The sequence below is a fragment of the Gallinula chloropus genome (genome assembly GCF_964237585.1).
Source record: "Gallinula chloropus genome assembly, chromosome: 2".
Lineage (NCBI taxonomy): Eukaryota > Metazoa > Chordata > Aves > Gruiformes > Rallidae > Gallinula > Gallinula chloropus.
Genome location: NC_140086.1, coordinates 23,751,668 through 23,765,303, shown reverse-complemented (window position 1 = coordinate 23,765,303; position 13,636 = coordinate 23,751,668). Strand labels below are relative to the sequence as shown.

Here is a 13,636-nt window from a genome sequence, read left to right as displayed (position 1 = left end):
GGTAATTTTTCTATTAGGATGGGAAATAGGCTGACCTAGTGCAGTTATTAGGCCAATTTTGCAGTAAATGATTAAGGCATTTTGCTAAATAACAGTTTCACATTTATTCTCTGAATCTTAAGTCTTACATCTTTCAGTAATGGAGATTTGGAATGATAATTGTAGGTATAGCTACAAGCTTAAGTAAAAACATTAGTGATCAAAAGAAGTCCTGGAGGATCTTCTAATCCTGACTACTTGTATTTTTCTTCTTCTTTTTTCTTTTTCCCTCCCTTGATAATGTAGGAAAATGCTGCAGTCTCTAGGAAGGCCAGAGGTCCATATGGCCTTAGACGTCATGATTGTGAGTGGGTCAGGGCAGCAGCATGAAGGCTGCTTGCTGCTCACCTCGGAGGTGCTCTTTGTGGTCAGCATCAGTGAAGACACACAGCAGCAGGCATTCCCCGTGACTGAAATCGATTGTCTGGAAGATGATCAGCAAAAAGACCTGCTGAAGGTGCAGCTAAAACAGCAGAGAGTGCCTTCTGATTTGGAGGTAAAGACTTGAGTACGATTTTCATTCAAAGATACAAAATTACACTGGTGATGATGCTTTTGGCAATGGGGGATACTCAGCTTTGGGTCAGGAGGCCAGAGGTCTAAGTGCCAAACCAGGGGATCTGCTGTTTTCATGCACCTCATAGTTGATGGTGTTGCCCATTGGATGGAAGGGATGTGTCTCATACCTCTGTTCTCTTATTGATCATGACATTTCGTATGTGTGACAGCAGTTCTCTGAGGTAAAAAAGCCGAGGAAGTCAGGGTTCTTGGTAAGCATCACCTCTTTTTTGAAGAGGTTTTCATGACACTTAGCATGCATGAAGTGTTTATTGTTTGGCAAGTCAGCATTGCTGCCTTTGCCTGCAAAGTCACAGTGAGAACAGTTCCTTTTATTCTTCTGTGAATTCCATTTTAACAGTTCAGTGGTGCTGCTACATGCTCCTTCCAGTGTGTTTCTTATCTCACCACTCCCAAGGCAGTGGTCTCACTTGGCTGTTAGATGTGTTTACTTCCTTAGATCTTCCTTCTGCAAATGTTGACTTTAAAATGGATCAGTTGTTTTGCTGAGGCTGGATGCACGCAAGTGTTTGCCAGTAAGAGCATAAATCCTTCATATTCACATTGAAAGATCTCTCAGCCATTTGAATACTGAGGTTTTGGATGAATTATCTTCTTTTAATGGTAGAAGAATGTTATATTTTTACACTTTCGGGAAACAATGTTTATTGTATTAAATTCTCAAGTGGAATCATATGAGAGATCATTCCAAAAACAAACATGCATGTCCTGGTTGTTATTTTCATGGAAGTGTATCAGGTAGTTCACAGGCTGCTATACCTAAACTTTCTGTTTCAGATATACGAAGAAAAAACCCCTGAAGTGTGAGGCGTGTCAAAAAGTAGGGGAGGTTTCAGCCCTTCAGTAAAATCCTAACTTTGCTGAAGTCACTTAAAGAATTTTGCCATTGATTCCTGCACGGCAAGGACTTCATCTGTGTCATGACAGAGCTTGGATTTTTTTGTGAAAGCTTTTTTTAGTGCTGAATTCTCTATTTACATTTATTGTCTTTCCACTAACCTCAGTCTCACAGAGTGAAGCTGCCTTCTCTCACCACAAAGCTACATGAGGCATTACTTAAATTTTGATGCAAGTGGGCAAAGCTCAGCTTTTTTATCCCTGAATGCTGTGTGGTTGCTGGAGGCACACATCCGACTGATTCCAGACTATCCTGCTCAGTCCAGAGCTACTGTCCTGGAGGGAGGAGGAAGAGAATTTGTTCTCCCCTAAGGCAGTCGATGCACTAAACCCATTGAACTATAGCACCAGCCCAGATATTTTTCTTCTTTTTTTAAGGTTGTAACCTGATGGCTCTTCTCTTTCTATCTGGTTACGCAAGGTGTGGTGGTTTAGCCCTGGCTGGAGGCCAGACACCCACCAAAGCTGCTCTATCACTCCCCTTTTCAGCTGCACAGGGAGAAAAATATATATTGAGACGCTTAAGAGAAGAGATAAGGACAGGGAGAGATCTCTCCACAATTAGTGTCACAGGCAAAACAGACTCAACAGAATAAAAGAAAGAAAACTCTCTAATCTATGACACTGCACTGCACAGCCAGTGACACCAGAGTTGGGTAATGAGGAGTGCGACCAGATCTTAAAGCACCTTCCCCCCACCCCTCCCTTCTTAGCAGACTTCACTTGAGTCATGATTTCACTCCCTTCTTCCCCACATCGTGGCACAGGGAGGGGCAGGGACTGGGGGAATGAGGGTTTCAGTCAGTTCCTCATGAGCATTTTCCTTCTTAGCTGGGGGGGTATTTCTCACAACCTTCCCCTGCTCCAGTGTGGGTTCCCACCCACGGGAGAGTCCTCCACAAATTTCTCCAACGTGAGTCCTTTCCCATAGGGCTTCAGCTCTTCACCAGCTGCCCCAGTGTGGGTCACTGCTATGGGTGCAGTCATAAATCATAGAATGTCTCTCAGTCTCTCAGGCCCAGACTGCTCCATCCTGGTCCTCCACAGAGTCACAAGCCTCCCCTGCAGCAAACGTGCTCCAGTGTGGATCTCTCTCTCTTGCTCACCTCTGAGTGTCTGTCTTTCTTCATGGGCTGTAAGTGCTGGCAGAGGCTTGCTCCAACAAGGGTCACAACATGTCCTGTATGTCTCCACCTGCTCCACCATGGATTTCTCCACAGGCCACAGGAACATCTTTCTCTCTGGCACCTGGGGCATCTCCTCCCCCCCTTCCCTGGCCTTGGTGTCTGCACAGCTTCTTACATCTTCTCACTCCCTTCTCTGGTAGCAAAAAGCAGCTCATAGCAGGCTTTTTTTCTTCTGAATGTGATTCCCAGAGGTGCTGTGACCATTGCTGATGGGCTTGGCCTTTGAAAGCAATGACTCCGGCCTTGAGCCGGCTTGTGTTTGCTCTGTGGGGCCTGCAGAGAGCTTCTAGCTGCTTCTTGCAGCAGCCACCCCTGCAGCCCCCCTTCTCCACCAGAACCCAGCCATGTGAAACTACAACACAAGGAGTGAGGAGTAGGCTGCTGCTCTGAGGTGAAGGGCTACTAATTGCCTAACAGTTGCTGAAAGTTGGAGACGAGGCAGAGGGGCTGCTTGCCTACAAAGAGAGGCTGAGGGAACTGGGCTTGTACAGCCTGGTGAAGAGAAGGCTGTGGGGGGACCTCATTGCAGCCTTCCAGTACCTGAAGGGAGCTTATAGGCAGGAGGGGATTCGACTTTTTAAAAGAGCAGATAATGGCAGGACAAGGGAGAATGGACTAAAGCTAAAGGAGGGAAGGTTTAGATTAGATATTAGGGGGAAGTTTTTTACAGAAAGAGTGGTGAGGTGCTGGAACAGGCTGCCCAGAGAGGTAGTGGATTCCCCGTCCCTGGAGGTCTTCAAGGCCAGGTTGGATGGGGCCCTGGTCAGCCTTGTGTAGATCCAGGCCTGGAGGTTGGTGTCCCTGCCTGTGGCAGGGGGTTTGGAGCAACATGATCCTTGGGGTCCCTTCCAACCCAGACCATTCTATGATTCTATGATTGCCTGGGAAAAGAGAAGGTGAGGGACAGGGAGATGATTCTAATGTATAGAATGTATAGGACTTGTGGGTAAGTGGATTCTGTACCTGCACAGCGCAACCCTAGGTAGCACTGCAGTGTCCCATCTTAAGAATGCAGTGAAAAAAACTGTGGCATGATAACAGCAGTGAAGAGTGCCTGTGTCCCAGGTGGAGCAAAGGCAGCGGTGGCAAGAGAGCAAAAGCTGAGTCATGCTGTACCAAGCAGACCTGGCAAAAAAATATTCCTTCAGAATGCAGACGCTGACATTCGTGTGAAAATTGAAAGAAATATGCTGTAAGGAGGAGCTTGTCTGCTATAAGGCAAACAAGCAGAAGAAAGTTCAAAATTTTTTATGCTAAGACAGCTAAACAATAGAAGATTCCAGAAGCTTCATAAAGTTTTAGTAATTACCTAGAGCTAAATAATATTATTCTGTAAGCTTTTTGACTTAGTCTATTGGAAGATGTTGTACTTGGTAATTTCCTTTCTACAGCTGAGCACATCATTGGTTCTGGGGTGCATGGGCTGTTTGCTGCCTGTAGCGCTGATGCTTCAGCTCTTCCACAAGAGCTTCCAGAAGCTCTTTGAATGTGATTAGGAAAAGGAACCTTTGTAGCAGCAAGCTGTGAGCACCCCCCGAACTGCAAACCTACACTTAAATAGACACAGCTCCTAAGTAGACTCCTAAATATTAATGGTATGCCATCTTGTCACACTGGAGATGCCCTCAGCTGAAATGCTGACACATCTGTGCATGATGACATTAGCAAAGATGGCCAGAATTTTTAGCTGGAAAATGCCTGGTCAGATCAACCAAAATACTACTGTGGTTAAGCAAAGTAGAGGTAATGTTACCACATGTAAATTATGTCTATTTTTCTGATTAATTTTTTTAAAAAAACCTAAAAATAATACAACACATTGAAACATTTTGTTTCGACATCATAAAAACCCACTTTTTTTGTCTTACTGCTTACAAAAAGAATTGCCAAAAGTTTTGTTTCAGCTCTGCCCAAAACAGTTTCTCCCCTTCCCTTTCCTCAGCTTCTTGGAACTATTAGGAAACAAAAAATGAGTTATTCTACAGCTGTAATCACCAGAGATGTTATAGACCATATTGACTCTTTCAGCAATAGGTTTGCCTGATGGCTTGTTCACCCCCACAATATAGAACTTAATCCATCTGGCTAGGAATAGCCTGGATGGATTCTTGAAAACTCTGGCACTGACAACATTGTTTTTGAAAGGGAAGCATTAATTGTACTTGGATTATCTTCCAAAGTCATTGAGACACTGCTTGCTTCCAGACAGACATCAAACTCAAAAGGCCTGCTCTTCCAGCTGCTCTTGGTATAGTTCATAACACCAAGAAGACAGCAAAAAAACGAAGGGCTCTGGAATTTCAGAGATTCCAGAATTTCTTTGTGATGATCTGCAACAGGGGTTTCATGATAGTGCTACAAGTTATCACCTCTGGAGCTGGAAACATCTCTGGATTTTTCAAAACAGTGGAAAACCCCCTAAAGAACCACATCTCTCCAGTCAGTGTACACAAAACAGCCCATCGGTGTTACACATCTGGGCTGCACAACTAAGGTGCTACTGTAGAGTTAGAGTTCCTGAAGACTTGTTCTTCATAAGATGTAATGGGAGGAATTTTAGAAAAATTCTGTCGTTCTTAACCCCAAAGTATGGCCTTCTAGCATGAAAGGACAGGATATCATTAAGATCCCTCTATCAGGTGCATAAAACAACCCGTGACTTCAGTTTTGATTCATTGCATGGTCTGGCTATTAACATTATCGTTGGTCAAAGTAGTGGGCTAAGGCACTTGGTGTCAATGTTCAGTCCCTGTTAGGGAAAACATGTAGAATAACATCACTGCCAAGTCTCTGTCACTGAAACTGGCTGGAGAACCACACATTTGCAGATTAAGTCATCTGGAAGCAAGTAGGGTCCCAGTTACTTTGGAAGACCATCCAAATGCTGTTAATATTTCTCCCTGAATAACTGTGCTCTATCTGTGGGATATAGCCTGGGGGTGAATGAGGAATGGGTTTCCAAGAGTAGGTGAGTGGGATGCAGCACCCTTCCCATCTCCTTTGATGACTTGGGTGTTTTGGTGAGTGTGGAGGCAGAACTAGAACGCAACTTCCCTCGGGCTTATCTCCCTACAAGTAGAAATCAGGAAAAATGTGGAGCCACTTACATGCAAGATTTACCCTGTAACCCAAAATCTAGTTCTCAGAGGAGGTAGTTGAGCATATTTCTCTCCTTTCAACTGGCAAAACAGACTGACTACTGAAAGGGGGGGGGGGAGGGAAGGGGGTGCCACCAAACTGAAGATGTACCATTCTCCACTGTTAGTGTGTGTCAGCTGCAGCAGTCTGCCTTTTGATTTTTCCTTTCCTTTAAGGCTTTAAGGCCATTAACAGAAACCTCTCTCTCCTCTGCCCATGTCATCATTTCCGCTGTTTTTAGGCACAGGCTCCAACCTTGAGCTTCTGAGCTTGTTCGTGAGCCTGTTTCCTTTAGCATTTTTGTGGTGGTGATTGAAAACAGGAGTCTTTCTACTTGCTGAGCAGCAAATCCCTCTCCAAAGGCACAGTGAAAAAACCAGAGGACTGTTTTGATTTGGGTGTGACATCCGTCACTAACTATCAAGCATACTGATTCTTTCTTCAAATTACCAGTGGTGTGTTTAAAATGAGCCTTGTCCCGAGATGTGACAAGATACTGATCGTGGATGTTAAACTGAGTCCGGGGTGCTGTTTGAAAATATCACCACATCTGGTGAGGCATGTGAAGGGCTCCCTGGAGGACAGTCAGAAGATAATGGACTTTGAATCCTTAGTGTGACATCCAGCAAGGACATTTTAAACCCTACCAAAATGAAACTCCAAGTGTGAATAAGGAAGCACCAAAGCCTAGCCCTAGGATAGAGTTTTTGTTCATTGTCATGTTTTAGATAACTTCTGTTCTGAACGACTTTGGTAGTGACACCAATGTGGCATCCCGGATGGTTCTGTAATACATTTTTTTGAAACCATGCAAGCAGCTGGATGCCTGTTTGTGTGCTTCCCTTCTCGGGTCAGTCACAGGCATCTTCAGTTTTTTCTTCAAAAAAGGGCACAGCAGTTTAATCTTCCAAAGCTGCAACAGGGGAGGTTTAGGCTGGATATTAGGAAGAGGTTCTTTACTGAGAGGGTGGTCAGACACTGGAACAGGCTCCCCAGGGAAGTGGGCACAGCACTGAGCTTGGCTGAGTTCAAGAAGCGTCTGGACAATGTACTCAGTGACATGCTCTGACTTGGATGGCCCTGTGTGGAGCCAGGAGTTGGACTCCATGATCCTTAAGGGTCCCTTCTAACTCAGGATATTCTGTGATACTATGAAAGTCAAGTTAGCTTGCCCGTGGCTTTTTGTGTAACACTTTATCTGGATGGAACCATATCACAGAATCATAGAATGGCATGGGTTGGAAGGGAGCCCAAGGATCATAGACCTCCAACCCCCCTGCCACAGGCAGGGACACCAACCTCCAGCCTGGATCTACACAAGGCTGCCCAGGGCCCCATCCAACCTGGCCTTGGACACCTCCAGGGACGGGGCATCCACTACCTCTCTGGGCAGCCTGTTCCAGCACCTCACCACTCTCTCTGTAAAAACCTTCCCCCTAATATCTAATGTAAACCTTCCTTCCTTTAGTTTTAATCCATTCCCCCTTGTCCTGCCAGTGATTGTCCTTTTAAAAAGTTGATTCTCCTCCTGTTTGTATGTTCCCTTCAGGTTCTGGAAGGCTGCAGTGAGGTCCCCCCGCAGCCTCCAGGCTGAACAAGCCCAGCTCCCACAGCCTCTCTTTGTAGGGCAGGTGCTCCAGCCCTCTAATTATCTTCGTGGCCTCCTCTGAACCCTCTCCAACAGTTCCACATCCTTCTTGTATTGGGGGCCCCAGATCTGGACACAGTACTCCAGATGGGCCTCACAAGGGCAGAGTAGAGAGGGACAATCACCTCCCTGTCCCTGCTGGCCACCCCTACTGTAATTTTTTCCCACTAGAGGTAGGTTACTTGTATCCCTCTATGCATTTCAGCCTACAAAAATGGATAAAGGGATTTCTTCCAAGGAATCCTTCTGAGTCATGGTGATAGAAAAGGCAGTTTGCATAAACCATTTTAATTTCTTCTCCATAAACAAGATACACAAACCATCTTTAGTAAACCCCTTATGTTTAAAAAACATGCAATTGTGTGTCCTCTTACCCAGTGTGATGCTTTTGGTTACCAGAAGCAGGTGTATATATCCCATCATAGAACATTCACCTGCAATGTAGCTTCTAGTCTTTGGTTTGAATCAAGTAAAAGTTTCTTCCCTGTGAGGGTGGTGAGGCCCTGGCACAGGCTGCCCAGAGAGGCTGTGGCTGCACCCTCCCTGGCAGTGCCCAAGGCCAGGTTGGATGGGGCTTTGGGCAACCTGGGCTAGTGGAGGGTGTCCCTGCTCATGGCAGGGAGTGGGAACTGGATGATCATCGATGTCCCTTCCAACCATTCTATGATCCTGTGAAAGACCTAAACTCAACTGCCCGGGTATAGCTATGGGCGGCCTGTAACGGTGCTTTATGAGAAGGTCGCTCTCGATAAACGCTGCCAGCCGCGACTGGCAGTTTTTTAAAAGGGGTTCAGGTGCTTTTCCTTTCTACAACGAGTTGGTCTGTTGTAAAGATCTAATCTCAATCAAGGTGTCCATCCCTGAAGTGCTCTAAAGATACTGCTTAAATTTTGTATGGCAGAGTTGAGCTTCACAGAAGTGTCCAAACCAGCAAAGGAGAGGACTAATCCACCAAACACTAAACTGTGGGAGAGCACTGTTGATTAAAACATCCCTTAAGCTACTGTCAGAAAGATCCTAGGGAGGAAGAGTTTTTAACTCCAGAAAGTAATATGGAATTTACTGTCCCAATTATTGAGTTCAGTTACAGTTAATTACTCATTAACTATGTTATCTTATCTGATTTCAGGCAGATGGAGCTAGAGAGAGACTATCGGAACAACAGTACAACCGCCTTGTGGAGTACATCACAAAGACATCTTATCACCTGGCTCCCAGCACCTCCACAGTGCCAGCGTTGCAAGCCGTGGCTGCCGAACACCTTCCCACTATAACAAAAACATATCAATACATAGTTGATCCCAATTTTGCCCAAGTATTCATTAGCAAATTCACCATGGTGAAAAATAAAGCCTTGAGGAAAGGATTTAATTAATAATTCTTTGTGGTGAGTATAGTAATACCTTTCCCTTTTGAGAGTAATGCTTTCCCTGCAGTAACCTACATCCAGTAGAGATGTGTGTGATTTTTGAGGAGGTAGGAGATGATAACAAAGTTGAGCCCGATAGCTTTTCTAATCTTGACAGCATTCCTGCTCCCCAGCCAAAACACTCGTGCTGGAAGGGAAGCGTTGTAGCAAAAAGATAAAGTGAAAAGGAACAGCCTTGGCCTATAGCTCAATCAAAAGCCTTTTCCTTTTCAATAACCAAAAATCAGAGAATACGGAAGAAGTGCGTGCGTGCAGGCGCTTTCGCCACACACACAAAATGTGTATCACTACCTACTATATCATATTTTAGGGTCTGCCAGTTTCTGTTATAAACCAGGTTTATAACTCAGCTGTAAAAACTTGCTCAAGGCTGAGCCTTTCCCCCCACACACGCACTTCCCCCAACATGTATGTCCCGAGGCAAAACATTTTCCCCCACTAAATCTGAAAAACCCAGTGTGGCTGGTTTAAGTTACTAGTGACAGCTGGGTTTTAGCACCACTTTGACCTTAAAATAGCTTCCTTTATTTGACTGAAGTTTTGCAGGACATTAGTCCTTAATGTAAACTAGTGCCTTTGTGTGGTTTGGAGAACAAAACATGAACTACAACATGAATTTATTTTTAAAACTGTCTGTATACAGAAACCTTATTTTATCCACCATCAAATTTTGAGAAGGACTTTCAATGTATATATATGACACTGTGCATCGGCCAGTCATTAGCTGGAGCCAGTAATGTGCAGTTCAAAAACTGAAGAAACAGCGCTTCGCCTTCTTAAACTCTACCAGGAACCTGTAAGCTCAGTGTGACGTGGATGTGCAGGTGCCAAGGCCTGGTCGGGTCTCGCTTGCTTCTGATCTGCCACCACTGCATAGTATGTGCTGACTTAACCTCTAATCCATTCTATGCTTAATCGTCTTTGAACAGGTAAAACTGGGGGTATTTAGAACCATGACCCTTCAAATGTTTGTGCTAAACAAAGTGAGATTTCTTTTTTTTTTTCCAAGTAAGTTGATCAGAAAGTTGGGACTCACATGAACAGTTTGTGGTGCCATCACGGTACAATCACTCATATGACAGTAACGCATCAGGACGAATGAGCTTTCCAAGTGTCTTATTTTTCAGATGTTTTACAGTTCGTAGTAGACAAGAAATCACTGTGTCTGGGCACAGCTCGATTACACTCTAAACCAAATCTGGCTATGGCAGCTTTATTTTAAAACCCCAAAAGCTTACCTGGTTTGCAACTATGCGCGTTGCTTTTCTCCCCTTTTCTATGTATTTACGGACATGAGTTTTGTCTGGGGACTCCTAAACGTGGCCAGAATTGGAAACAAGAACTGGAAGAAAACCTGATCATCAGCTGGAGCGGATACATATGCTTTATAGCTCATACTTCTATGCATACTTGATATGACCAAATGCACAGTAAAGAATGTAGTAACTGCAATGTTTTTCTCGTGAGTTCTGTTTTGTTAAAAAGGTCTTTCTGAAAGCCGTGTCTCTTGTCTACTGGAAATACAGAAGCCTGGGATCCACATCATCCTTTTCTGACTGTGAAATCAGCCCCATCCATTAGCAACATTTCATACGGTGATTTAATTGTTAAATGGTCATTGTTTAAATAACACTATTTAAAAAATGTACATGTATATACACACACATGCTTCATTCCCAAATATTTTATTGAAATAGTTTAATACTTCTAATTTTGCATATTGATGGGTAAATTCTAATATAAGGAGATTGTTTAAAGAGAATAAAGCTATTCCTATAATACTTGTGTTTGTGAGTTATTTGGTCATTCAGTATAAGGGAATGAACAGGTCACTGTGTAGAGCAATGACAAGACAGACACACAGGCTTCATGTAGATGCTGTTAAATTCCAGTTGGGCACTGGGCTTCATCATGTACCAGAAAGTACAATAGGTCGTGACAATGCCTTGGAAGTAAAAAAAGCTCACCAAGGAGCACATGCTGAAACCTTTTATGCCTTTGTGACTAACAGCCCCAAACCAGCGCTGCAGCCACCATTTGAATTAGACTAATCTGTTCAGTTTTTATGTGGGACACAAACCAGCCAAGGGGCTGCAAACACACCTGTAAAAAATGAGGGAACGCAGCAGTTTAATTCCTAAAAGCTTGTAGATTGCAGCCATTGTTTAAGATACTTTGGGTTTTTTTTTTCTCTCCTGGATTATATTCTCCTGGAATAAACACTTGCTTAAATTACACTCTTCTTCAGTGAATTAAGTTAGCATCTTTACTGCATTAGGCAGGTTCTTTCTCCCCCTTCTGACCACATATATGGAAACATGTGTGGAGACGGCGTATAAATCAGCCTCTCCTACATATGAGCTGTGTGAACTATGAAAACAAAGTTGTCCAAAGAGCAGCTGCCTGTACTTAGCTGCTAAAGCACTCCAATGTGTACTCTTAAAACATGCCTACTCTCATCATGCTCTTTAGACCTGGAGAGCTCACAACTTCAAATCTATCTTTTTAGTTTGCTTCCAGAATAATCAATCATTCCTCAAACACTCGAGAATAAAGCCAGCCAGCCAAAAATTTGAAAGCATAGTCAGGCTTATACACAGCAAGACCTTTCCCAAAGTAGTTTAGGTCAAACAATTCCTTTTTAGATGTTATTTCATACATAAATATAGCAACCCCCCTTCTTAGATGTTGCTCTGTACATAAATATAGCAAAAACCTTTACAGACAGTTGGGATGGTCTCAGAGTAGGCAGACATGTTTTTCAGCTTGCATCGCCTAGAAACAGCATACCGGAGTATGTAGCAAGCAGCTGATGAAGGGGCTAATTCACACAGGTCTTGCAACACTAAGTAAGTCCCAATTGTTGGCAAGATGGGATCAGCTGAACTCTTGCTGACAAAGGAAAAAGAAAAAAAAAAAAGGGGGAGAGTGGGGAAAAAACAAAAAACCAAAAAAACCTCGAGGCCACTTTCAGAGATGAAGTTTAGCCCTTCTCCCTAAGTCCTACATGAGGTACACAACTGTGCCCTCCCATGCCACTGTAGAGGGAAGTAAGTACTGGGGTGGTTGGCATTGCCTGCTGAAAGGAAGCTCTTGCTGTGCATCTCTTGTGAAACTGGACTATATACAGACAGCAACAATCATAACCTGCAGCGTCCCGACACGCAGACATCACCCTTGGGGCTCACCTTCCTTTGGCCTTGCAGAACACACTCAGCAGAGCCACCCATGAGCTCTGCTCTCTGGTCTTCAGCCTTGAGTCTCGTTTCTTTACATCAACACATGCTGAACTGAAGGACCGCAGCCCACAGAGCGTGCTAGCTGCTGTTGGCTTTAACAGTTTAGAAGACACTTAGAATTTAAAAGTAAAGTCCCCTCAACGGGGAAGACTGGGGGCTGGCGCTGGAGGGGAGGGCAGGTCCCAGCCTGCACACCTGGCAGCAGCACAGCTCTTTGCCCCTGCAGCTGTCAGTATGACTGAAGACCCCAGCCATTTAAACCCTGAGAAACTGCTAGTCGGTACTTAACGGCACACAGTGTTTATTCCGTACACTGGGAAGATAAATGGGTATCGTTTGCTATTGTTAAGCTTTGGTTTACATTTATGGGAGCAGGGGTATTTTGATTACTGGATGGTTTTTCCCTGCAGCACTAATGTCAAATTCTTTGCTTAAAGGAAGTGCTGCCCGTATGGAAAGCTGAAAGCAAGTCCCCCGTTGCTCTCCAATAGTGTGCTGGGTCGGCTGCATCACTTACGCGCGTTCGTTAGTCCAAATGTTGCTCACAGATACCCAGTAAGCGTTAAGTAGTTAATGAGCCATTTACAACAATAGGAGTTACTCCAAACAGGATTTGAACTGAAGACCTTCAAATCCAACACAGATGGCAGGGTTTGCCGTGGTTTGTCACACAAAGCCTTTCCCCATCCCACCATCAGCTTTGACTCCTCTCCTAGCACCACGTCCAGCAATCAAGGCATCAGCTCCAGTACCCTCTGCCACCCGGGCAGCAGGCGGTGCACACAGCCTGGCTGCTGCACACAGCCATGGGTGGTGTGGCAGCTCGAGCTTCGGGTCTCAGACTACAGACATAGCAGAGAGCAGATCTATGCTACTTCCAGTTATTAAAAAGATAACACAACGTCTACAAGGAGCATATAAAGATATTCATTCCCATTAGCAACCAAAACTAATCATTTCTTTTGTCCATTTTCACCCTCTGACCCTTTTTACCTCAAAGATCTCTAAACATGCCTGCAGTTTAGAGTAATTTTCCAATGAGAGTAACATGCCACATGTAAGAGTGGGCACTTGTCTACAGTTTGTAAGTAGCAATCTAAGTTTGCTGCCATAAGGACAGTGACCTAGTGAAGGCAGCACAAAAAGGTAAGTTTTGCTACTGTGTTTCCAGAATGCCTCCACAAATTCTTTCATCTCAAGGTAGCTGACCTTCTGAAGCCAGAGGTAACACAGATCCAGAAATCCAGTCGCTCCATTCCTCTTAACACTCCTATCAGCAGCACAGACAACCTAGCTGTGACTGCTTAGGGATATACTTTGTTATCACATGCAGAATTTGGCCAAAACAAAGATGCAAATAATTCAGGGAGGGGGGAGAAAGCTGGACTTATTCACCTTGCGCAATCCATGAAGACATTCCACCACTCTTCCCAGCACCTGAGCATTTAAGCATTTCAACATGAATGAAGAGACAGCTAAG

General features: G+C 44.4%; 1 protein-coding gene across 1 annotated transcript in view; it reads left to right on the top strand.

Moving 5' to 3' along the window:
• VPS13B (vacuolar protein sorting 13 homolog B) overlaps positions 1–8,863 on the top strand; it is a gene marked incomplete at both ends in the record, with an annotated part of 442,808 nt that extends 433,945 nt beyond the window's left edge. Inside the window, 2 exons of the mRNA XM_084260382.1 lie at positions 286–535; positions 8,618–8,863. Coding sequence (XP_084116508.1) covers positions 286–535; positions 8,618–8,863 — 496 coding nt within the window. The remainder of the gene's footprint in view (positions 1–285; positions 536–8,617) is intronic.
• Positions 8,864–13,636: the final 4,773 nt, after the last annotated feature.